Source organism: Gambusia affinis, linkage group LG10 (genome assembly GCF_019740435.1).
Source record: "Gambusia affinis linkage group LG10, SWU_Gaff_1.0, whole genome shotgun sequence".
Lineage (NCBI taxonomy): Eukaryota > Metazoa > Chordata > Actinopteri > Cyprinodontiformes > Poeciliidae > Gambusia > Gambusia affinis.
Window position 1 is genome coordinate 12,716,980 of NC_057877.1, and position 24,087 is coordinate 12,741,066.

The following is a 24,087-nucleotide window of genomic DNA, read 5'->3' on the forward strand; positions in this document are numbered from 1 at the left end:
TTATGATCTCACTTATGGGCCACATTAGGAAAGTAAAGTGTGAATGTTTGTGTTTTCCTTCCTTTCCATCTCATTTTTCTTTCTTTGCTTCGTAAACAATGTACCTCACCTATAGTTACCTAACTCTGGTCAGGGTTGCTGTAATGGAAGACTTGTGTCCCATCAGTTATTGGCCAAAGACAGCAGCTTCCACTCACTACCAGGAGGTCTATTGTTTATGTATATTTATGAGCTCAGCCATGAACCCAGGACTGACCTGGATGAACTCCATCACTCCACAGAGTCTTCTCCGCTGCAGCCCACTGAAACCGTAACTCACAAACCTTCATTCGCCCTCCTGGGCCGTCCGGATTCACAAACCTTCATCCCTAGGATCTGTGCTTTCATAAGTTGAGGAATGCTTTTGGGGAATGTTTTACTCCCAACCAGAAACATGTTTGATTGGCTTGTGTGCAGTTTCACATTCTCAAGAGCACAGCTGTTGCATCCGGTTGCACTGATCAAACTGCCCATCTGCTCCCCTCCTCATTCCTTTCTTCTTCTTGCCATTTCATCAAATTGTCTATACATTCCTGTCCTCTGATGACAAATTGAAAGCGGGTGGCTCTTTGGAAAACACTTGATGTGTGGGTGATGTGTATTTACAGATTTTTGTTAGAAAGTACTGTAAATGCTCATTAAGGATCTTCATTTTTCTTCCTCTTACCTGCTCTTTCATCTCCACTCATCTGTCCTCTAGGCTGACAGCATTTGTTCTGAAGTCCTTTGCTCAGTCTCGGGGATTTATCTTCATTGACCCTGAAGAGCTCCAGGCAGCCAAGTCGTGGCTTATCAAACATCAGCGAGAAGATGGTTCTTTTCCTGCTATGGGGCGCATCCTCAATAAAGACCTGCAGGTAGGTCTATGTTTGGATAGATGTAAGTTTAAAGCAGTTTGCCGTTTTTCTACCTGCCAATTTAAATTTAAAACAGTAATACAACAAAGAATATAGAAACCTGGCTGTTGTTTTGTCATGTTTAAGACTTAATTAACTTAATCATGTAATCCCTGTTCTTTCCAGTAAAGGTTTGTTTGCTAGTGTTCTGTCAAATGGTGACTCATATGTAAGGAAATTGGATTCCACCCATGAAAAATGTATCTGTCAATGCCAAACAGCTAATGGACTGTATAGTTGATGTTTGAAGGTACATGGCAGATTGGGAACTTATTTGTTTTACATCAACTACTTCTTTTCCTGAGTAGTGCATGGAATAATTGCCCTAATGGTACGGATTTCTCTCAGATTAGAGCAGACGCTATTTGACCGATGCTCACAGGTACTGTTAATCAGGCGCCTGATTCTCATCACCTCAAGTAATAGAACCTCCAAGCAAGACTCCACTGCAGAAAAAGCTTTTTTGGCATTTTTTTAATGGGCTCAAATCTGCAATTCAACAAATGCAGTTTCTTTACAAATGTGGCATCGTTTGAAGAGAAATAACCTGGCTTTCCAACAGTTATAAATGTTATTGCCAAGAAACATTGTTTCAAAAGAAATAATATTCATTTTGAAACAATATTGCATCCATCCACCTATCCATTCCCTCATTCATCACTGCTGTAATGTGCCAGTGATGTTAAAGATTGAGTCTGAATATCATGGTCATGCTATTGGTAAGGTTACTTTAATGACTTTATTAATATTACCTTTACAACATCTTTTTGGTACATAATTAAGGGGAGAATTTATAAGGAATTTATAAAATAACTTATGATGTTTTTTTTGTAGGGGGGGATCCATGGCAAGATATCTCTAACTGCTTATGTGGTAGCAGCTCTGTTGGAGACGGGGATAACAACAGAGGTAAGTTCAAAAACCTCTGTTGTTTCTTTCATTTAACAGTCAGTCTTCAGAGAGAGTTTTCTGATGGAAAAAAATAGAGTTATATTTAACAGTTATAAACAAATCTAAAAACCAACGTTGATACAAAATTTCCTGATGTGGAATTTGATTTATATTTTTTGTTGAATTTACTAAGGGAGGTTTTTATCATCATAAGAGTAAACACCCAGAGTTATTCCCGACCCACTTAAAGAAGCGAAGGAGGCCCATCCCACCGGGCCGGTTCGTGTATGGACGTATCACTGCATTCCCGAACGTTGTGAAGATGGATGTGTTGGCAGTCGGCCCACTCAAATTTGTTATGCCCCAGCGCTTTTAATGTACCTGCTTCAAAACATTCGGGCTGACATGCAGCGACAGTTTTAGCCTCACAAAACACACCTCCTTAGCACTTTTCTCACTCTTTCATCCACTCTTCAATGAACATGTAACCATCTTGAGTTTTTTCGAAAAACTCCCCTTCAGCAAAATCAGTCCTTAAAAGCTCAATGTACAGGATCCAAATTCTTGAAACTCTTTTCATCTTTCCTTACCAGTTTTCTAAATAGTTGAATTTATTTGGAATTTCATCTCTTTGGCCCGTTTCCATCCATCTGTCTCTCCACTTTCATGCTGCTGTCTTTCTCCACAGGGATTCTTCTTAGTATTTGCCCTTTTAGAGCTGATAAAAAATGAAAAGGTATTCTTTACTTCAATGCCAAACCTTGACCTCCTTTCCAGTTTCCATTAATTAAAAGGCAACACTGCCAATTACAGCAAGATGACTCTAGCGGACTACAATCTAATGGATGAGAAGAAAGTAAACTACATTTTCTAAGGATATAATGAGTGTTTATATAACAACTCCTTTTGGGCAGAAGAAACCGTTCGGCCATTGTATGTCGGACGGTCGGTTCAAAGGTATACCGGAGGTTTTTCTATCTAAATTGAGGAGATAGTAGGTTCTTAATGTGCCAGTAAACACACAAAATGGAGAATAAATTGTGAACTTCAGATGTGGACAGATTTGTTGGTCCCTCTTTTGTTAATCTAACTTGGAAAATTTCAGACATATTTAGCATTTTATTTCAATACAAGTATCTAGTTGGTAAAATAAGAAGAAAAGAATATGAACTATAACTTATAACAAAAACAAAGATCATATATATATATATATATATATATATATATAGTATTTATTCATTACCCGTTAACTATCTTAAGGACATCAGTGTCCTCATGACTAATTGACTAATACGTAAACGTTTTTGGGGTGACAACTAATGTGTTAATGTGAATATCAGACTTTGATCACTTTAATCAGTACTCTATGAGTTTCTGACCCTACTGTTGTTGTGTACAGGAAGAGAAGGTGGCAGTGGCTAAAGCCAAGGACTTCTTGGAAAGCAACACATATTCTGCTGACGACCCTTACACCACAGCTCTGTCTGCATACGCCCTGTCTTTGCTCCGCAGCCCTTATGCTCCGTTGGCTTTGCGTCGCCTCAACCACATGGCCATCACTCAAGGTACTGCTACCTCTGTGATTCAGTTCAAGTTCCATACCATGAAAAAAACATATTTACAAAAGAAATAAACAACAAAACACGAGACAAAAAAACCTGCATTCAAGGTGCAGTAATACTCCCACCAAGTGTGAGGATGAGTAATTAAAAGCATGAGCAGAGCTCCTCGGAGGTCTCATCTTATAAATGCAATTTCTCTCATGGGACCTGAGGCTAGTGTAGATTAAACAATTAGTAAGTACAATTTCAGTGACAGAAACAATGTTTAGTGCTTATTAAGGCAACATTAAATTAAGAGATTGGTATTGATGCAAAATAGTCTATTTACGGTTTCCCTTCATTTCACTACCTTTGTTGTTGTAGATGGGCTCACCCACTGGAGTCTGACTGGCAGCACGGTGACAGACGAAGATACTTTCATGGGCTTCAGTGATGGTCTCTCTCAGTCAGGTACGTTTTAGAAAAATATCTGGGGACTGGTGTGATTGGACTATTCTAATTTTAATTTTAATTCCTGCAAATAAAACAACCCTGAGAATTGTCAGTAAATGTAGCTGTTTGTTCCAAGTTGTGTCAGCAGAGGTGGAGATGACAGCCTATGGTCTTCTGACCTACACTGTCCTGGGTGATGTTGCTTCTGCCCTGCCTGTTGTCAAATGGCTCTCCCAGCAAAGGAATGCTTTAGGTGGTTTCTCCTCCACACAGGTAACTTTGTAAAATATATTTATTGTTCACTATTTTTTATATATATTAGAATAGAAGCATCTTTTATTGTCCCACAGTGGGGAACTTATTAGAAGGTAAACATTTGTCTTACTCTATGCTCCAAATGTACTGATCCGTATTTGGCGTTATTCATTTAGGCATCAACTCTGACCAGCAATATTGTAGGCGAGTGTTGACAACATATAAATGGGATGTTTCATTAAAAAAAACTATGTTTTGTTTGTTTTTAAGTTCCTTTTCTCTGATGTAAAGAAAAAAAAATTTTTTGGTAACCTGAAACATTCAAGTATGACAAAAAAAACAAAACAAGAAAGACTGTTTGACCAACACCGTGGTTGTTCTAAATGTATGTTGTGCTAACCAATCTCTTCAGGACACGTGTGTGGCTCTGCATGCCTTGTCGGAGTATGCCATCCTTTCATACATAGGAGGGGTCAATCTCACCATCTCTCTAGCCTCCACCAACCTGGACTTCCAGGAGGCCTTTGAGCTTAACCGGGACAACAAAAAACTCCTTCAAAGGGCCAAGGTGAATGTGGGTTAGAACAACTGCTCTGCGTGTTTAGTTGCCTGTTTTGCCGCTTCAAGGCTGCTCATTCTTCTTCCACACAAATGTAATGGAAACACCAGTTTGGCATGATGATAATTAATACACTTTATCAAATTTATGTATTAGTTCCAGATGTCATAACCAAGATGGATGGGGCATTTCATTCATTTAAGCTGCAATTATATACACGCCTATCTAGTGATTAGTGAGCAGCTATTTATCAGAGTCAAGCTGCAGTCTCTGTGTTCTGTTTTTACAAATGAAGCCTGGTGGATTTTTTCAAATGCATCTTGTTGATTTCTTGATTAAGTATCTGTGCTTCGTTGACATGTTTACTCACACATTAAACAAACTTGACAGTGACGGGTTTATCTCCCCTGACTACATCGTCTTTCAGGTGAGAATGCAAGCAGCTCCGTTGCCAGGCATGTTTTTTTCTGCTATGATTAGGGTTGTCAACTTAATTAGGGGCAATTTAGGGCTGCTGGTAAGTAGCCAGGGAGCCACTAGCATCAGTGCAGCAGCCTACAGCATTCATTCACTTGATAAATGACTCAGTCACCTCTCCCTGCCCCCTCTGACTCTTTGTTTATCCTGCTTTTTTATCTTGTAGATACCCAGTATCCCCACAGGCCTTTTTGTCAGCGCCAAAGGTGAAGGCTGCTGTCTCATGCAGGTATTAGATGCACTCAAGCTTGTGTAAATGCCTGTTTGCCGTCTTGGAAAATTACCTAAATTGAAGCTCTAATGCTATGGCTCACAATGATCTGCCAAAAAGAGGTGTGTCAAATGCTGCTGCAGCAAGTTAATGAAAAAAAAAAAAATCAAACTCAGAGTTGCTTGTTAGAGGGAATTTTACTGGTTGATTCATGTATTATGTTGTCAGTAGTGGGTTTTTGCCTTGTATTTCTCATCAGCTAAGTTGATAATTGTTCTGAAATGAAAAACATTTTCACAGAAATGTAACTGTAACTGAATACAATGATTTTTTTTTACAGCATCCCTTTGCTTCACAGTTTTTTATAACAACTTTCACTCAATCCCCATTTTTCTGTGCATCTATTGCTGCTCATTAGCCAACCCACACGTGGGCTATGATTAAATGCAAGAGCTGGGCAATCAAATAGTCCCCACTTGCACATGTTTGTAAGCAGACTGTCAGAATTACCATTTAGGACGTTTATGAATTTCTAAACCATGCTTTTCAAAAGCATTCATATCTTATACCCCTAAGAGGAACAAGGTAATTCTGGAGGAGCTGCAGAATCTTATTTTTCAGGTGGAAATGCAGGACAATTGTTAGTCATGCACTCCATGCATTTGATGTTTTTGGGGACGGGGAGATCGGCAAAAAGAAACCCTGAGTTAAAAGAAAGACAAAAAATTTCCTGTTTGCCACAAGCCATTTGTGGGATATGGCAAACATGTGAAATAAGGTGCTCCAATCAGAGGAGACCAGATCTGAATAATTAAAAAATATATTATATGTTTATAAAGATGTGGTTTATCTTAAGTGTTTTCTGCTTCTTCATTTTGGTCTGCCTGTAGATTGACGTGTCTTATAACGTGCCTGACCCAGTAGCAAAGCCAGCTTTCCAACTCAATGTGGATATGAAAGAACCTTTACAGGAGCGACACCTACAGCCCTCCTCCTCATCTTCTACTTCCAAGCACTCTGCTTCACGTTCCCGAAGCCGAGCTGACAACCGCTCTGAGCTCAGTCGGAAGCGTCGGGCTCCCATCGACGATGACGACCCGGCGGCCCACCAGGACAAACTGAGCTTCCACATCTCTTTAGAAGTTTGCACTAGGTAGAGACTCACAGTGTTCCCGTGTACAGAGCTGAGTGGGAAAAAAATTATTTTGTTCATTATTTTTCAAATTTTCTGGTCTAGGTGGCTCCATTCAGGCTCATCCAACATGGCAGTCATGGAAGTTTCCATGATTTCTGGTTTCAGAGCTGATGTTGAAAGCCTGGAAAGAGTATGGAATCACTCAGCCACACATGCACAGCTTTCACTCACTGTCACTGTTCCTCACAGTAACAGAGCACTGATACAAGTTATTTGCTTTATACTGTATACTATGAACCATGTATTTTTATCCCCCTGTCGTATCAACCTCAGAACAACAAGAAAAGTTATGTTAAGATGCTGCTGGAAATAGTAAGACAGCGTAATTATCAGTGAAATGAGTTCTGATAAATGAGAAAAGAAATGGTTGATCTTCTAAAGGCATTGTAAAATAGGCAGATAAAAAAAAAAAAAAAAAACATTTCAGTGAAGTCACACCAACACTTTACAGACATACAGTGTAACATACACACACATAGAGCGGCTGTGAATCATCTGGTCTTTTTACTCTGAAAAAGCAATATCAACTCAGCTGGAAGCAGTAACACATTAACAAACAATTAATCTGTTTTTCTTAGCCAAGGAATGAGTAACTTAAAGCATTATTAGACGTTGGTTGCATTGGTATATTGAGGAATGTGTGTAATTAGAAAGGTGGCAGCAAGTATGAAGTAGGTTTTGGGGCTGAATCCAGGTCAGCTCCCCAGTCACCCGTCAGAAGCATGTCCCTCATTACTGGGCTGTAATAGGGCCTCAGTCTGCAGGCTTCCATTACTACAGAGACACCTCTGTGGCTACCTGGAGCAGTGTAAAACATGCACACATACACACACACAGCGTGCTGTCAGTATGTCACTGGAGGCTGACCTGAGTGGTGGTGCCTAACAAGCTGAGTTTAAACCCCTGCTGGCCTCCCTTGGGTTTTACTGCTGACTGCCGGACTGCCATTCACATTCCTCAAGTTTACAGTGGCAACCCTGGCTTCGGCTTGGCCTCATCTTATTTCATAGGTGCTGTGGACATAAATGATTAGTCCAGTAACTGCTTAGGGCTCCTGTCACCCTGACATAACGAGCCGTGATTAACAGCCCAGAGGACGCTGTGAGTTTAGTGTTTGAGTTGCGGAAGTTCACAACCGGTTTGCATTGCTATGTGAACAAACAATGCTTTTTTTTTTTTTTTTTAAGAGTGCGTCTACATACGAGTGTCTCTGTGGCGCCAGCTCCAGGTGAGCACCTCATAAACCCCCCACTGTCCCAAGACTGCCACCTTTGACTGGGGGAACAAACTTATGGGATTTTTTTATTATTATTTTCACACAGATTCACAACAGTGTGCTCATTACTCTCTATATTTGCCAGTCATTTTCTGCGGAGAGCCCTTGCAGTCACTTTTCTGCTGTTTCCCACAAGGGCAACTTGAGTTGAAGATCATGACTCACACAAGTGGCAATAAAACATGTAGAGTCTCTAAATTGGCATGTAGACAATAGGAACTATTTAAAGCTTTGGTTGTGGGTCTACAACATTTAATCACAGAAAATAAATTTCCTTCTGTGTGAGAAGTAGCACTGGGCTGGTGTGATGTGGAGCTGTCCAGTTTGCTGTGGTGCTGATTGCTATTAATATCTATTAAGATTAATTTTATAAATTTCGATTTATCACAGTTTGATTTAAAACTGCAGATATCGGCTTTTCAACTTCTTTGCAAATGTTCCTGTACATCTGTCTTGGACAATTTTCAACTTGCAAGATTAGGAAATCAAGCAAAAATATTTATCAGTTGTAGCAGTAATTTTGTGAATTTGAAACATCATGCAATGTAAATAGTTATTTTTAATTACATTTTGCCTGCTTGCTGAAAAGACTTCTTGCTAACTATACAACATTTTTCATGAGGTTGTGAAAAAGGGATCACACTAAATAGATGTGCTCAAAATAAAGGTTGCATTTTTCTTTTTTTGTCTTTGTTTTAAGATTAAATTTGTTTGCAATGGAAGTTTAAGTTTTTTTCCATATCTTTCTTATGGGTGTAAATAAATGTGTTAACTTTTTGACTCGCTCTATCAAGTCTGTAATTTAACTTTTTTCACACACGAATCTTATACCTGCCTGAGGTGATCTTAATAATTACATCTCAAATTACCTCCAGTGTACAAATAGTTTTGTGTCAATTTACAATAAGAAGATCTATTGAGGTTTCAAAATTGACCCATATTTTGGCAGATAATTGTTTTCTGTCTCTCTTTACAGCTGATGATGGATAAAAGAGTGGGGTTGAAGAGATATGAGCTGAATGGCAGAAAAGTCTTGTTCTACTTTGATGAGGTATGTAGAAGTAAAGGTATGGATTGAATGATTCTGAGGTGTGCAAAATTTCAGATCTGTATTTTGTGCACCAGTGCGCATGTGTATGTATGTGCTACTTTTTGTCTTAGATTCCCAGTCAATGTATGACATGTGTGGCCTTCCAAGCTATCAGGGAATACATTGTGGGCAAGACAGCACCTGTTCCGGTCAAAATCTATGATTACTATGAACCAGGTATGCCTCTAAAAAAATTTTTTTTGGTGCAGTTCTGTAAAGTGTTAAAATCCAAAGGATCTAAATTTCTTCCTGTGTTGACTAAGGTTTCTTCTTTGCCAAGTGTTTAACTTTACATGTTGCAAAGTAGCAAATATGGTGTTGCGTTGTGCTTGTCATGCAGCTTTTGAGGCCACCAGGTTCTACAACGTTAGCGAGAGCAGCCCACTTTCACGGGAGCTTTGTGATGGGCCCACCTGCAATGAGGTCGAGAGTTCAACCAATCAGTGGATAGGTGAGGAACACAACAAATGCATAATGATTTTCACGCACCTTAGTTGTTCCTCTGTCATCTAACCAATTTCTGTAGGTTTTGTTCAGGGACACCAGTGCAACAATGTATTAGGCTGCCTGGAGCAGGAGCAGATTGAGCGCTGCACATGTTACAGGGACTGTGGCTACGACGGGGAGCCCGTTTGTGGGTCGGATGGGCAGCTCTACCAGAACCAGTGTCAGATGGAGGTGTCTTCTTGTCGAAACGGGACTCGCATCAAACAAGTCCCCGTGTCTCAGTGTTCACCCAGTAAGTGCTCAAAATACTGCATGTGGACGTTCTAATTGTGACTTTTTATACACAAATTATTACACCTAAAATCTAAAACTAAAAAAGTAGCTCATCTTAAATTGTTCCAACTTGTAAAATATATTTTAACCAATGAGAACACAATCAGAATTAAACTGTATTTACCTGTTAGGCTGTATGGTTCTTTTATTTCTACTCTTTTTTCAGATTTTAGTTGTTGTAGTGTGACAAAATATGAAAAACATTCAAGGAGCAGAAATACTTTATTCACTGGTCCATGTGCATATCTGGTCCGTGTGAGACTGCTGCGTACACACTTTGCTTATTGTGCAACTCAATTTTATTCTGTAAATGCGTGCACCTGTAAATGTTTCTGAGCCTTGATCTGAGCTCAGGAAACAGCTGTTCAGGTTACAAGCTGATTACTGGACAAGTCCTCAGAGGAAAATAAAAACTTCTACCCATCTTCTACCCCTCTGCCCCCCAACCCTCACTCACTCTCCGTCATATTACAGGGCTCTCTCCAAATGACAGAGTGCTTTTGTCCTTCCTCAGAAATCCTCGTCACATTCCTTTCCGACGCACAGCCCAACAACAAAGGAGCCTTCATGTTGCGGAGCAGATTGGGGAAAAGGCATAGACAAAACTTTGGTGGGAAAAGTCCTGAGCTTGTGCCAAGTGTTTCATGCTGTAAATGATCAAAAGGACTGACGCGCTCCCTGACCTTGTTTGTTTGTGTATGCTTGAATAGGGGCAGATTTGTTTCACGGCTTCCTCATTTTGAGGAAAGAAAAGGAGGCTGTTATTGTTTAACTGTTCATGATTTGCCTCCTTCTATTTTTGGAGGTATACATTTTGACGAAAGTCTTTGTTAAAACTAAGCAAACCTCGCTGTTTATCAGTGAAGTGCTCCTGAGCTGTGGACAACACCAGCATTCCTTGTTTTAGGCAAAGTGGAAGCCACGTTTATGTGAATGATCTAAAGTCTGTATCTGTGTGTGTTTGTCAAGGTAAGACCACTGAAAACAACCAGGCAGTGGTGAACCAAGAAACTGAACAACCTTCAGTGCCTGTACACACAGGTGACCAAACCACACCTTCCTCCTACACCACATCCACAATTGCCTCCTGATTCTTCACATTCACGCCTGGAAGAATCAGCAGCTGTGTTTACTAAAAGTAGCCGTTATTCTGCTTGTGCAAACTTTCTTCATCAATCAGAGGCAGCTTGTCATGTCAGATTAATGTCATTTTGTTAACATTTACAACATGTTTCCACATATTGTTAATATGCAAAACACAAAGGTGTTTACTATATGCATAAACACCTTTGTGTTCATATTTAGTCATGATAATGTAAGAAATCTGCTGAAAGAAAACCACAGTATCCCTCATATGCAGTTTGCCAAACAAGCCATGCAGAGGACATGGTAAATATGTGGAAACTGTGCTGTCGTCAGATGTAACCAAAATTTTGCTTTTCCCATAATTCGGAACAGTAACTGTACATTTTACATTAAACACACCATCAACACAGTAAAACATGGTGAAAGCAGCTCATGCTGTGCGGATACTTTTTATCAGGAGAGATGGGGAAGCTGGTGAGAGTTAATGGAAAGAAGGGTGAAGCAAAACACAGAACAAAACTGAACCAAAACTTGTATGAAGTTGCAAAAGACTTGGATTTGAGCCAGGGGACTTACTTTCCATGCTCAGAAAGAAAAAATATATACTTTGAGTAAAGTATAGTCACTTGTTATAATGGTACAAATAAATCCAGACCTAAATCCAATTGAGAATCTCAGGCAAGATATTTATTTCTTCACAGATGCTCTCCATTCAGTCTGACAGGTGTACTTTGCTAAGAAGACTGAACAAGAATCTCAGTCATTCATTTTTGAAATCATACATCATTTTTCTTCCACTTGCCAAATATTCTCTACTTTGTGTTGGTCTGTCAAGTGAAATACCAATAAATGAAGTTTATGGTTGTTGCGTGACAAAGCATAAAAAAGTCAAAAGAGAAGCAAGCAGGACTAAACAAGAGAACACAGAGCAGACACAAAGGAAAAGGGGTGAGGAGATTGGGGTTAAACTGATGCGTAGGTGTGTGGCGGCACATTCCCCTGCCACCACCTCATGTCTACAATCAGTATGATAAATGGGAGGATAAGTTCCACACACCGGGCTTGCTTGTTGCTGTCAGGAAGCTTACCTTTTCTCCTGATAAGCAACCACAGAATTGCTGAAAGGATGTTTCACTGTGTGGATGTAGGATCTAATTTTATTACCTTTTGGCAATGACAGCATGAAAACACATTATCGAAAGTGTCAGGTTCTAACACCTTAATGTTGTGTGTGTGTGTTGGGGTGAAGGGGTGTTCAATTTTGGGGGGACATAACATTAGTCCTATCTACAGTTTCTTAGCGGTATCCAGGTGTGCATTTGTGCATGCATGTTTGATGTCGTGTGACCTGCTCTGACTTGTTTCTCAGCCTCTGACTCCCAGTAGCTGCTCCTCACAAAGCTTCTCTCAGTCAAAGGTCTCCCTCGGTACAAAAGCGAAATGCTCGACACAAGAATGTAGTGCACAAATGCAGGTATATGCCTGTCACTTGCAATCAAAAGCAAATATGCAAAATGTTAATTATTATATCTCATGTCTTTTGCAGTCTCTTGAGCCACACTGACACACACATTCAGCTATAGTGACACTTTAGATGTATTATTATATGAACTGTAAAATCACTGTCACTGTAAACCATTAAACTTAAGTCTTCTGAGAGCAACAACAAAGCAAAAGGTAAAGATGAGTTCGGCCAAGAAAATGAGACGCACCGAAGGAAGTTGAAGCTCTGGAATTACTTTCCATGTGCAGACTTGTCTTATTAATGAACCTGCTGCAACGGTCAACATACAGTCAAATACAGACTTGAAGGCTTCATTTGATCTATGGTATTTCTTTTATCATTTGTTCTGGGTCCTACATGTGCAAGTCTTTAAATGTGGGGTTTCATGCAACATGTTCCATCTGAGCTTTAAAGTGAAACTCTAATACCTCTAGTCACATAAAACATTAAAGAAAAATAGACTTAGTCACATACTGTGTCAAACAACTTACGGAAGGGGGTCCCCTCCTGGACAACATTTGGTACTCCATCTTAGGAAGTTCTTGTATACAATGTACTAAATATAATCTTTTATAATCAAGGCTGTCTCATAATTCCCTGCCCTTTGCACAAACAGCTAATCTCCATCTTTGGAGAAATGATTCTCCAGCTAAACCAAGCAACCAGAAAGAAGATTAACATGAAAATATTCTACTATCAGTTTTTGCACTTTATGTAAAATTGCAGACTTTCCTTCATGTTTTTCTTGAAGAGGACACTTCTTTTCTGTCTATCTCTTGACAATGCATCATTATTTGTTGCAGCAGCTTCCTGCATGTGAGACCAGTGGACCCCCAGTGTTTGTGGGGGATACAGGCCACAGCCACTTATGAATTGATAAATCCCCAAATACTTCAGACCCCCTCAGACAATGTTTAATAACACCAAATATACCTTGATATGCATTAATATACACAGTGGAAACTATCTTAGTACTACCACAGAAGCTAATATCTACAGTCTTCCTTATTTCCTGTCTTGGGGGTCCGACCAATCAGCTCCAAGGAAAGTGAATGGATCGCTTAAATTGACAGCCTTGCAAATGCCAGCCAATATCGGGTCACTTACCATTGTATTTCACTTTCCCAAATGTATTCTCTTTCAAATATTTTAGATGTTTTATATATAGAGAGAAGTGTATGGAAGAAAAAATCCTCCATGAATACTTTAGAGCTGCGTTCCACAGAAAGATCTGCAAATAGGTGAATCCGCGAATACAAGGGGGTCCACTGTAATGCAAAGAGATGATGGCAAGTAACCAAAATCCCAGGGATTCTGTGCCCAGTTGAGATGACTTGACATAAACCCTACTCTAGAATGCTACTAAGATGATAATTTATTGCTCAACAACTTAATTTCTCCTTTACACAGTGGATATTGTGATCAGTCATTGACCGTACTTGTCTATTATCAGCTTTTATTTAACTGAACGTGTGTCTGTCCCTCTAGGTGAAGAGGAACAAGGCTCCATGCCAGAGGTGTCCTACTACTCCTACGAATATGACTCAGATCCTTTCCTTGCTGATGGAGAGGGAGGAGACCATTTTGACATACCAGAAGGTGGGGGAGGTGTGCAGCCTAAAGTGCCCCTACAAGCAAATACCCAGCTACCCACAATGGACACAAAGAGCACCCCTGAGCGATGGTATGTGTGTCTCTGAATTTGATATTCCTCTGGTTGTTCTGACTGGAACTACTTGCATGATTTTTGAGGTACTCTTGTAACAACGTCGTCTCTCTTCTTCTCCTTGTCCACAGAAATACGCAGACCGAACCCATACGCCCACCTTAAAATTGTACCATATTTGTGAATATGCTTGTGAATGGAAAGAAAATGGATACTATGCGGACTGGCTTGGACAGAAAGTCGGCGTGGTCTGGGAACTGAGTTTATGTTGGTAGTTGAATGGAGTAAGAATGGATGCTTTTATCATGTGTGTCTGTTTTTGTGTGTGGTAGGATGTGAATGAGAATGATTTAAAACTAGAATCCTCCAGGCCTTTTTACTCATCAATAGTCAGCGTAGAATCTTTAACCAGTGTGCTGCCTTTATAATCACTAGTTTGTTATTACACTCAATGTTAAGCAATATGTTTTATTATATTTTCTATCTGTGGTATTTATTTGTAGTTAGAACTCCTCATTTCTGTTTTAAAGTACATTACCTGCCCACACAGACTACTTTTTCCCCACATTGTGGTTTTTGATGTGCTTATTTAAACACTTTTTTGGCTTTAACACCGAATAACTGAAAGGTCTGATGAAAATTATTGTGCTGGTATGCTGCTGGAGAAACACATATGTTAACCATATGCTTTACAGAAACATAAGCTGATGTACTCTTTCATTGTAAGATGCTATCCTCATTTTTTATTTGTTGCACAGCTTTGAAGAGACAGGAAACATAAACAGGGAGAGCAACACAACAGATAGGTCTTGTCAAACTGCAGACTTTGATGTTACTGGAGCTTTTGAATGTCGCTGCATTTGGACACTGCATTTGTCTCTGAAACTTCTTAATCACCATCTCTCACCATTCACCTTACCTGCCAGGAAAGCTGATTGTACAGATCATAAGCTATTTTGTTGTCGATCAACTAAAGGATGTTGAGGAAATTGATTGATGTAAATGTACCAAATTTGACCAAATGTAATCCTGATTCATATCAAATACTGCTTTTGAAACAAATGAGAATAAAATTTATACACAAACCAGGCTTTTGTTTCCAGGATTGAATTTATGGTGGGTTTTTTTTTTTTTTATCCTTATACAGTGCAACTGTACATAGGTCAAAAATAAACATCAGCAATTTGTTCCTTAGCTTCTGGGGGTATTTTTGGTTGGATATTTGACCACTTGTTTTATTCGAACTGGTAGAGTGGATTTAAATTAGTTGGTGTCTTTGCATGTGATTGGCTTTAAAGCACAGTCAGGAATGGAGCAAGTTTAGAAGGTTAATGTGAATTTGCTCTATTTCCTCCTAAAACAGTTTTGATTGAGTTGAAGAATAGCAAGGTAGTTGCTTGTCTTTATTATTCCAACACTGGCTGTAAAATAGTCCCTCAGTATGATGCCACCATGCTTGACATTTGTACAGTGTCCTTTGGCCTGAAAGTCTCACCTTTTCTATTCCAAAGGTTTTGCTATTGTCTGAATACGAAACCTTTCTTACTTTTAATTTCTTGAGAAGATTACCAAGAAATGTCAGTCTTCTCTTGGGGTGTAGCTTTTTTTCCTTCACCAACTCAGTTTATGTTAAACTTTCATGATTTTGTACAATGACACTCAGCAACTAGAATTAGGTCTGACTACTGTGGGACCTTATATAGACAGATGTGTGTCAAATCAAGTCCAATCAACTGAATTTACCAGGTGGACTTTATTTCAGTTGAAGAATCATCTGAAGGATCTGGAACAGCTTTTTTTTTTTTTAGCTGCGTAGCTAAGGCTGTGAATTGTTTAAATGTGATTTCCTTGCTTTTTTAGTTTTAATGAATAGGCAAAAAGCTAAAATAAAAAAATAAAAAAACATTCCACAATGTTATAATGGGTTAGTTGTATGTAGAACAAGGGTCAGCAACCTTTACAATCAAAAGAGCCATTTGTGCATTTGCATTTTCAAAATAAAACTTAATTTTACAGTATAGTCCAAGAATAATATCAAACTTTTGTGGCCAAAAAATATGCTTCTTCTGAATAATGATAATATTTAATAGAATTAACTTGTTCAATTGGTGCTATTTTGCTGTAGAAAACAGAAGAACTGATAAAATTATTTTCTTTTAATTTCTAGACTAGCTTCGTATTTTTGGTTCAAATTGTGAAAATGAATTCAAATCTTGTAAATGAATTACAAGACAATGATGACCAAAAGGTTCTAACTGGAAGTGTGTACCTCAAAACATGGAGGTACATCATATTTGTTTTCATATCACCAAAGCAACAGCTGAGAGGGAGCTAGACCGTGTTAAAGTTTAATGTTCAGCGATTGCACTTGTCGGCCCCCTCTGTTACCTCAACCTCCAGCAGATTGCAGGTCAGACCTCTGTGTCTCTAATCACTAGATACATTAAAAAAAATAGCTAGTGTGCTGCTGATATTCAGCCACAATGAAGACAGTGTAACCAAATGATTATAAGAAGATAAACTCAGAGGCTGCTGGTTCAACTTCCAAAAGTGAAAGTCCGATACACCAGACAAATACTCTGTGGCTGCTGCATCTGTTGTATCTTAGCATTCACGATTGATCAAAACATTTCTAGACAACAAGCCACCACTGCAGGGGGGCTGACTGCAACAAGCTACCCAAGGCAGTCTCTGTGGCAACTGCATGCATGGCTGAAGAGTGATGTTTCACGTCCACGCTCCAATGAGCAGAAAGAGTGAAAAGAGGAAGGGGGGAGACGGGGATCTTGGTTCCATGCTCTGCAGGGGACAGCTAGCATTACATGAGAGTGAATCAGAGTGATGACATTGTTTCTAAGTACCAGCTCAGTGCACCTATAAATGTCCGACCCTTTTGGGACTGAGGCTATTCACCTGTCTGAGCTGCTTTGGACGAATTATTTATACAAAAGAGGCAAGCTGGCAGAGGGTTACAATTTGAGCTATAGGGAGGAGTCTATCGCTTTGTTGTCATTTTGATGTACATTACTGGTGTCAGGTTTCCTGATTGTTTCAGAGAAAAACTAGGGATTGATCCTGAATGGCTGCTGAAAAGTTCTCCATGGTGGGATAAAGTAGAGAGAAAGATGCATCACTGATGCTCATCTGGTGCATACCCTGCTTCACCTTTGGCTGACATGAGAATTTGACTTCAATGAGGTGCATAACTCGCTTTTCTGGCGTTTTTTTTAAATTCTTTTATTTCCCACCTCCATCCAGTTTCACATGTTGCATGAATATCTTTGTAGTGCTGCTACGGTTTTTAAATCCTGAAGGACCCTTAGCCCAATGGAGAAGAAATACCCAGCAATTGCCTGGAAAGAGAAAGGTGAGTGCTTGACAGAAATAATAAATCTTAATGCTGTTATTGATTTATCTAGCTTTACAGTTTGTGTGCATATAAACATCATTAGCATTAAATCTTGCAGTCACTTTTGGTTACTTAACTGACATGAGAAAAGAGGGAATATACACAGTGTGCCGACCTGCCAGGACTCGCTCTGTTCTGAGAAAAATGATTGCTGCAGCTCCACAGCACACATCTTCTGGAGCAGAATCGTTTGCTTAACAATAATTCGTCTGGATTTAAGTTGGTCAAATGGAAACTCTCAACCCTCCACAAAGCTACAGTACACAATAAATTACTATTGGTTTTTATTTGTAGCTGTGTATTTAAACATTTGTGTTGTGAATGCAATAGAGTATACAGATTACGTGAGATTGTGTATGAGCAAATTCATCAGACACCTGTCTCCAGGACCAGGACCTGGGCGCTATGGATTGCCTCCCACCATTGGGTTTGTTGGCCACGACTTCACAAAACCAGCCAGCCCGGCCTACTCTTTCCACGGCAAGATCAGTAATAACAGTGAGTGGCATCAAGATTATAGATGCAGTATGTTACTAAACTTTTTCACATGTTCCAAAACATGTGAAAAACGATTTTGGTTTTCAAAAATTTCACCCAAAAGAAAAGAAAAAAGACAAAGGTTTAAAGCTGTGGAGATGCTTTTATTTTCTTCTCACTGTCACGCTACATACAGTCAGATTGCGCTGGGTTCATAAACGATCTGGTCAGATATTGATAAAAAAATAAGTGAAAACATCTGAGTTAATATAAAAATGCTTCTTCATGTATTTATATATAAACATCAACTCAAAAAATGATTTCATCTTCCCAGGATATATCCTTCACACCAGATTGCACTCCATTGTGTGGTGTAGAAATGGCTCTGTACCCCTAGAGGGAGATAGAGCTTCATAGTTCTCTACCTAAGCACATCAAGCGGGTTCTGAAGGTTTTTACTTTATTATTGCAGTGCTTTCTCTCGATTCCAGTCCAGGGCCTCTGTATCATGTTGATGCAAAAATCACGCGCTTTGGAAAGGATGGCACACCTGCATATTCAATGTTGAGTAGAATGAAAGCACAGAGTAAGTTTTTGCTCACTCTTTATGGCTGGATGTTAACTCTTCATACATTTTATTCATCTATATTTCCTTTGGATCTTTCCAGAAATGAAGTTTCATTTGTTACCTATGAACTATATGAACTACACTCTAGGCCTTTCCAGGCCTAGAGTGACAATTTAGATGATAAATTGTCCCAGAAGTTATTGTAATAAACGATAATATTGTTGTTTTTAGCCCATTTTCAAGTAATATAAAAGCAATAGTAATGCCAATAGTAATAATGGCACAATAACACAAGAGCACATTTTGAAGGATCAATAACATTTAAAGACTGGAACCGGAAGACATTTTAATGATCTAAAACAGGGGTAGGGAATTCCAGGCCTCGAGAGCCGGTCTCCTGCAACTTTTAGATGTATCTCAGCTTCAACACACCTGAATCCAACAGCTGAATGACCTCCTCAGTGCAGTCAGGTTCTCCAGAGTCCTGCTAATGGCCTCATTATTTGACTCAGGTGTGTTGAAGCTGAGATACATCTAAAAGTCGCAGGAGACCGGCTCTCGAGGCCTGGAGTTCCCTACCCCTGATCTAAAATAAAGAAAACAACAAATAAAATGAATTGCAAAGTCTCTGTAAACAAAATTATCTTTCACAAAAAGGCTAGTTGGGAGCAAAACACGAGACTGACAATCATTCAGTTTTTGGCCAAAAGAGATAGAAAAGAGGAAAAACGATACATCAAGCAAATGAAAATTGTTTTTTTTTAATATATCATGCGATTAATTGATTTAATGTTTATTGTGACAGGCCTACTAGGCTCCACCATTATTATTTTGTATTTATATTTTCCTGTTCTCTGATCAGTAGAAGAGTCATTCAGCACACCTGGACCTGGTACATACAGTCCTGAGAAAGCTCCACCCTGCAACCTGCAGCGCAAACCGCCCTCCTACACGATGGGCCGTCGTACCCGCTACCGTACCGTAGACCCGGTCCCCGCTCCCAACAAGTACAGCCTGCCTCCTCTCCTGGGATCTCACATCCCAAATAAGAGAGCCAGCGCAAGTTACACTATGCTGGGTACTTTCAGCACCGGGGGAGCATCTGAAGATTTAGCCAAGACTCCCGGACCCTGCCGATACAACAGTACGGACCCTAGTGTGTATCGACCGCGGCAGCCTGCGTTCTCCATGTTGGGACGTCACGACGTACCCAAAGACAAGACCAAAAAGCCCGGTCCAGGGACGTACAACCCCGAGAACGTCACGGCTCACAAGACCAGAGCACCAGCATACTCCATGGGCGTCAGACACTCAGAATTTGTCACGCCACTAGTGGTCGGGTTTTCTGACTAACAGAGTCAAATAAACAAGCCTGGAATTTTGAAAACAAATAAAAAAACAAGCAACAACATATTGCAGTTAACATTTTATTTTGTTCTTTAAGTAACAAGGTACTTGTTTGCAACATTTCGAACATTTAATAACATTGAATTTACATAACGCAAACAAAAGTTTAACAGAAAAAAAACCCTATAGTCACTCAGTACATAAATGCATCTTGAAGAACAAGGAAAGACATTAAAAATTTGTTTAAAGTGTACAACGGACAAGTAAACATTCCCCTTCATATAGTAGCATATACAAGGTTTTTATTCACAGTGAACACAAGCAGCTTGCCTCTCAATACAAGCAAAAAAAAGAAAAAAGAAAAATAGGGATTCTGAAAGGAAAATGGAAAGTTTTCTACAAAAATCATTAGAACATTTTTAGAGATATATAAGTAGAAGAGAAGTGCAGCTCAATGATGCAAAGGAGCTTTACAGCTTGAAGATTCTTCCCATTCAGTCCTTGGGAAGAGGCCTTCTGAAAAGGAGTATGTGTGGTTCTGTATAGTCAAAGCAAGAGAAGACAAGACAAATCAGATTATATAGAATATAAGATAAGGGCAGACTTGTGTGGTTTTTCTTTTACATAATTAGCGATACGGCTCATTCGCTCACTGGGAGTGATACAAAGCAGGGGATTTAACAGTCAACAATGAAGAACAAAAGTAAAACACAGCCAAGTAGAAAAGTGTCCCAAACAGTAAAAGATTTTTAACTTATTTTAGCAGAGACTGTATATATTTAGGAGTGAAAAAAACATATTCTTTAAAATAAAATAATAATAATCAATTTCAGTTTTCAGAACGTTGTGGACATTAAATTCTCGAAGTTAGATTTTTAGATCTGTATAAATTATGAACTAAGCAGTGGAGTTAGTTTTCATTTCCTGGTAAAGGACTTCTATGTCACTGCGTTATGATTTCTTAACTTATTGAGTTCACTTCCATTTCAAAATATAGAATGGTTAAGCTTTCCAATAAACTGCTGACTCTATGGTTTTTGATCCATGATAAATTTATTCTGTTTTGAAGATTTTAAAAATGAGCTGCATACTATGTAATCTCATCGTGTTAAGATTAGGAATCCAAGATTGAAAGCTGTCTTGAAGCCATAAAAGCAGTGACACAGGCCCATGTTTAAGGCTGTGAATTTATGTGAGGGTTATCAGATAGAATCTAGTAAACCAAAAATAGTAACTGTAAAAATGTAAAAATCAAATTGTGATGTGGCAAAACAAAGATAGAATTTGATTTACTTAGAAATTGTTGAAGGAAAAGCACATAATTTGTAGACATTTAGACTTATTGTTTTGGAAAACTGAATAAGTAACCATGTGAAAGATTTTTTCATACTTTATTAGTTCTGAAAATGTAATAAAATGTTTTTGCACATTGTCATGACTGTGTAGAACACTGTAAATCAGAATATTTTATTTGTAGTGAGATTTTGTCCTCAGGTACATAAAAGCTAAGTCATGCCTAATATGATGAGAGACATCCAGTAGTGAGTAGTTTATTCTGATTTACAGGGTAAACTAAACTGATGGAAATAAGAAATGTTTCCAATCAGTAAATTATGGTAAATCCCTTCATTTACATAATGATTCTTGTTACCTATAAAGGTAACAAGTATGATTGTTACCTGTTAAAGTATGATTCTTCCTTAATTTTGAGTAAGAGTCTGTATAAATACTCTCTTATACAAACATTTTTTAAAGTGAGCAAAATGTGGGAAGTGGGACTCCATAACAAATAACATAAAAAAACAGATTTAAAGAGGTTAAATCTCTGCATATTGTTAAAAATGTAATTCAATTGTAATAAGTCGAAATTCTAACCTTAATTTTTAAGAAAAGACTGAATAATATTAAATGAAGGCATTTCCTCCAAAAATACATTAATGTAAAAGCAGGAAAATTAGATTCCTGTTATTTTAATAATAACAGAGTGCTTCTGTTCGCCCTACTACTAATATGTGAGATCATCGACTTCCACCATGATGTGCTCTTCACTGCATGGTAAAACCTAGCACAAATAGTGCAGTATTAGAGAGTAAACAGTTTTGGAATTGCTCTACTAACTCCAACATCTTTCATGTAGGACACAAATTTGTTTTAATGTCTAAATCAAATGGGAATGAAATTATACCATCTGATTTGTTGGCTTAGGACAAAAGTTGGATTCATCATCAACAACATCTAAAATGTTACATGAAAGCTAGATAAAGTATAAATTTATACTGTGAGGTAAAGGTGGATTAAGCAGAAATACAACAATTTGGCTGACACCAGTTTCTAGTTTTATTTTAGATGAACAAAACACTAATTCAAGTTTATGGGGAAACTTGAATCAATGATTAGCTGGTTAAATGTTGGGAAGAAACAAGACACCCACCAACTCCACTTGTTAAATGTTTTCAAACTCAGAACACCCAAATGTATTTTCTCTATTTACATTTACCAACAGCATGCATTCTCTACACACTTAAGAACTTAAAAAGAATCAGAGGGACATAAACTATGATGCACAAACAAGATAATCTTGAGTCATATATATATATATATATATATATATATATATATATATATATATATATATATATATATATATATATATATATATATATATATATATATACCTTCTTCACAGAGGCAGAAGGTATTCAGCACTCTATTATGTGCTGATGTACTGTTTTGTCTTTAGCAAAGAGTCATATATATATATATATATATATATATATATATATATATATATATATATATATATATATATATATATATATATATATATATATATATATATATATGACTCTTTGCTAAAGACAAAACAGTACATCAGCACATAATAGAGTGCTGAATACCTTCTGCCTCTGTGAAATGATGGGTTGAATGTTACATTTTAACTTGCTTTTATAGTTCTCATAACAAAATCTCAAGTTTGCTCAGAGATTTCTTTAAGAAAATTCCAGTTTATATGTTTGTATAGAAATGTGACTGTAGAAATTTAGAACACTAAGCAATATTCGAGCAACAAGTAAGTTCTGCAGAACAGGTTTTACATTACTCAGAAACTTGTCCATTGGATCCTTGGTTACTAACCTGGTTTGTGAATCATGTAGTGGATCCAGCCCTGGCTCTGCTGCACCCCCAGTCCTCTCCACTCTTCTTCTGTCATCAGATGGGAGGAGGGGACCAGTTTAGACAGCTGCTTCGGAAGCACAACATGTCTGTATGGAGATAAATTTGATCACATTTGAAACAACCTGCCAAGTTCAAAGACACTATTTAAATATTAATGAGACCGAGGTTAGCATAAGCCTGTTAGCATGGTTAACAGTTAGCCGGATGATGTTTTGATTCTACAGGAAAACGGTAACTTAATACTGATATATTTATAATAGTCACTTAACTCATGCACAAAAATGCTGCAATCAAAATATAAGCTGGCAGTATATATTAAGTTATATGACGAGCTACAATGCTAGAGAACTGAGAAATCGTGATCTTATGTTAATGTTAGCCTATAAAACCAGCATAGAAAACTTGAACAGTGCAGTACCTGTACTCGAACTCCTCATCGTTGTACTTGTCAGAATAGAAAATTTGTTTCTTGGACATCTTATCTCAGTTATAATCCTGTTCCCGAGTGAATAAACTGGCTTGCGTTAGTTACGAGCGTAACAACCTGCTGTCATCTGCCGCTGTTTTCCAACGACAATTCAAATCCCGACCGTTACCCGCTTCCTCCTGATTGGCTAGTCGGCAGCTCGCTGACTCAGAGTGATCGTCTAGCTCTGAAAAGATGAGCCACTCTTCCAGAAATATGAGCTTTTATGATGTCTTCTCTTTATTTGAATAGGAAAGCAGTATATATTTAGCCAAAATTTATGGTTAGTTCGAAAACTGGCTCGTGGTAGGATTTGAGTAAGCAGAATATCTTGAGAGCTTTAGCGTCTCTCTATCTCTGCGTTACAGGACTCCATAAAATCGTAAACAAGAATGACAAGCATACTGTATGCTCACCTTTCGCAATGCTGTACAAGACTAAAGTATAATTTCTACCTTATATAACAAAGAAAAGCAGACACAAAAAGATCGACGACGCACCAAAGGTTGAGTGAAGTTCAAAAGTTATATTCTGTGTGTGTGAACCAGGTCCCTGTTTCCTTGTGGGGACCTAGTTCTGTCTACAATGTGGGGTTGTGAGAGTCACTGCTCCTTATTGAAAATTGCAATAAAATTTCTTGGTCCCTAAGAGAGGAAATGCTGTTTTTGGATTAGGAGTTAGGTTTAGGCCAAAGGTGTGAATTGACTATTGCGTGTGTGTAGGT

The 24,087-nt window shown here is 38.4% G+C and overlaps 3 protein-coding genes across 7 annotated transcripts in view; 2 read left to right on the forward strand and 1 right to left on the reverse strand.

Annotated features, from left to right (window-relative positions):
* Window positions 1-15,009, forward strand: part of cpamd8 (C3 and PZP like alpha-2-macroglobulin domain containing 8) — a 40,846-nt gene extending 25,837 nt beyond the window's left edge. The window contains exons 29-45 of one of the 2 annotated variants that reach the window (XM_044128365.1): window positions 740-896; window positions 1,770-1,844; window positions 3,226-3,391; window positions 3,752-3,838; window positions 3,957-4,093; window positions 4,488-4,643; window positions 5,278-5,340; window positions 6,213-6,475; window positions 6,560-6,647; window positions 8,770-8,844; window positions 8,955-9,060; window positions 9,224-9,334; window positions 9,410-9,622; window positions 10,178-10,273; window positions 10,633-10,704; window positions 13,742-13,937; window positions 14,051-15,009. In XM_044128365.1, the coding sequence (XP_043984300.1) occupies window positions 740-896; window positions 1,770-1,844; window positions 3,226-3,391; window positions 3,752-3,838; window positions 3,957-4,093; window positions 4,488-4,643; window positions 5,278-5,340; window positions 6,213-6,475; window positions 6,560-6,647; window positions 8,770-8,844; window positions 8,955-9,060; window positions 9,224-9,334; window positions 9,410-9,622; window positions 10,178-10,273; window positions 10,633-10,704; window positions 13,742-13,937; window position 14,051 (2,062 nt within the window). In that variant the 3' untranslated portion in view covers window positions 14,052-15,009. The remainder of the gene's footprint in view (window positions 1-739; window positions 897-1,769; window positions 1,845-3,225; window positions 3,392-3,751; window positions 3,839-3,956; window positions 4,094-4,487; window positions 4,644-5,277; window positions 5,341-6,212; window positions 6,476-6,559; window positions 6,648-8,769; window positions 8,845-8,954; window positions 9,061-9,223; window positions 9,335-9,409; window positions 9,623-10,177; window positions 10,274-10,632; window positions 10,705-13,741; window positions 13,938-14,050) is intronic. The other variant, XM_044128366.1, reaches the window with a different exon arrangement.
* A 1,766-nt stretch (window positions 15,010-16,775) lies between these two features.
* Window positions 16,776-20,085, forward strand: odf3l2b (outer dense fiber of sperm tails 3-like 2b). 4 transcript variants are annotated; one of them, XM_044129695.1, is made up of 5 exons: window positions 16,776-17,117; window positions 17,207-17,286; window positions 17,716-17,826; window positions 18,278-18,391; window positions 19,236-20,085. In XM_044129695.1, the coding sequence occupies exons 2-5, from the start codon at window positions 17,247-17,249 to the stop codon at window positions 19,724-19,726; spliced, it is 756 nt and encodes a 251-aa protein (XP_043985630.1). In that variant the 5' UTR covers window positions 16,776-17,117; window positions 17,207-17,246; the 3' UTR covers window positions 19,727-20,085. The 4 variants fall into 4 exon arrangements, with proteins under 4 accessions (XP_043985630.1, XP_043985631.1, XP_043985633.1 ...); XM_044129696.1 differs by having other exon boundaries at window positions 19,239-20,085; XM_044129698.1 differs by lacking the exon at window positions 18,278-18,391.
* On the reverse strand, window positions 19,785-23,517 carry cks2 (CDC28 protein kinase regulatory subunit 2). Its single transcript, XM_044129700.1, has 3 exons — window positions 23,316-23,517; window positions 22,856-22,983; window positions 19,785-20,258 (listed from the first exon to the last, which is right to left on the reverse strand). The coding sequence occupies exons 1-3, from the start codon at window positions 23,372-23,374 to the stop codon at window positions 20,215-20,217; spliced, it is 231 nt and encodes a 76-aa protein (XP_043985635.1). The 5' UTR covers window positions 23,375-23,517; the 3' UTR covers window positions 19,785-20,214.
* Between the last annotated feature and the right edge of the window lie 570 nt (window positions 23,518-24,087).

Coding starts and splice junctions, on each gene's coding strand:
- cks2 (XM_044129700.1), bottom strand. CDS start 23,374: ATGTCCAAGAAACAAATTTTCTATTCTGACAAGTACAACGATGAGGAG. Junction 22,984..23,315: donor GATGAGGAGTTCGAGTACAG/GTACTGCACTGT, acceptor ATCTCCATACAG/ACATGTTGTGCTTCCGAAGC. Junction 20,259..22,855: donor CTACATGATTCACAAACCAG/GTTAGTAACCAA, acceptor TTGACTATACAG/AACCACACATACTCCTTTTC.
- odf3l2b (XM_044129695.1), top strand. CDS start 17,247: ATGGAGAAGAAATACCCAGCAATTGCCTGGAAAGAGAAAG. Junction 17,287..17,715: donor AATTGCCTGGAAAGAGAAAG/GTGAGTGCTTGA, acceptor ACCTGTCTCCAG/GACCAGGACCTGGGCGCTAT. Junction 18,392..19,235: donor GAGTAGAATGAAAGCACAGA/GTAAGTTTTTGC, acceptor TTCTCTGATCAG/TAGAAGAGTCATTCAGCACA.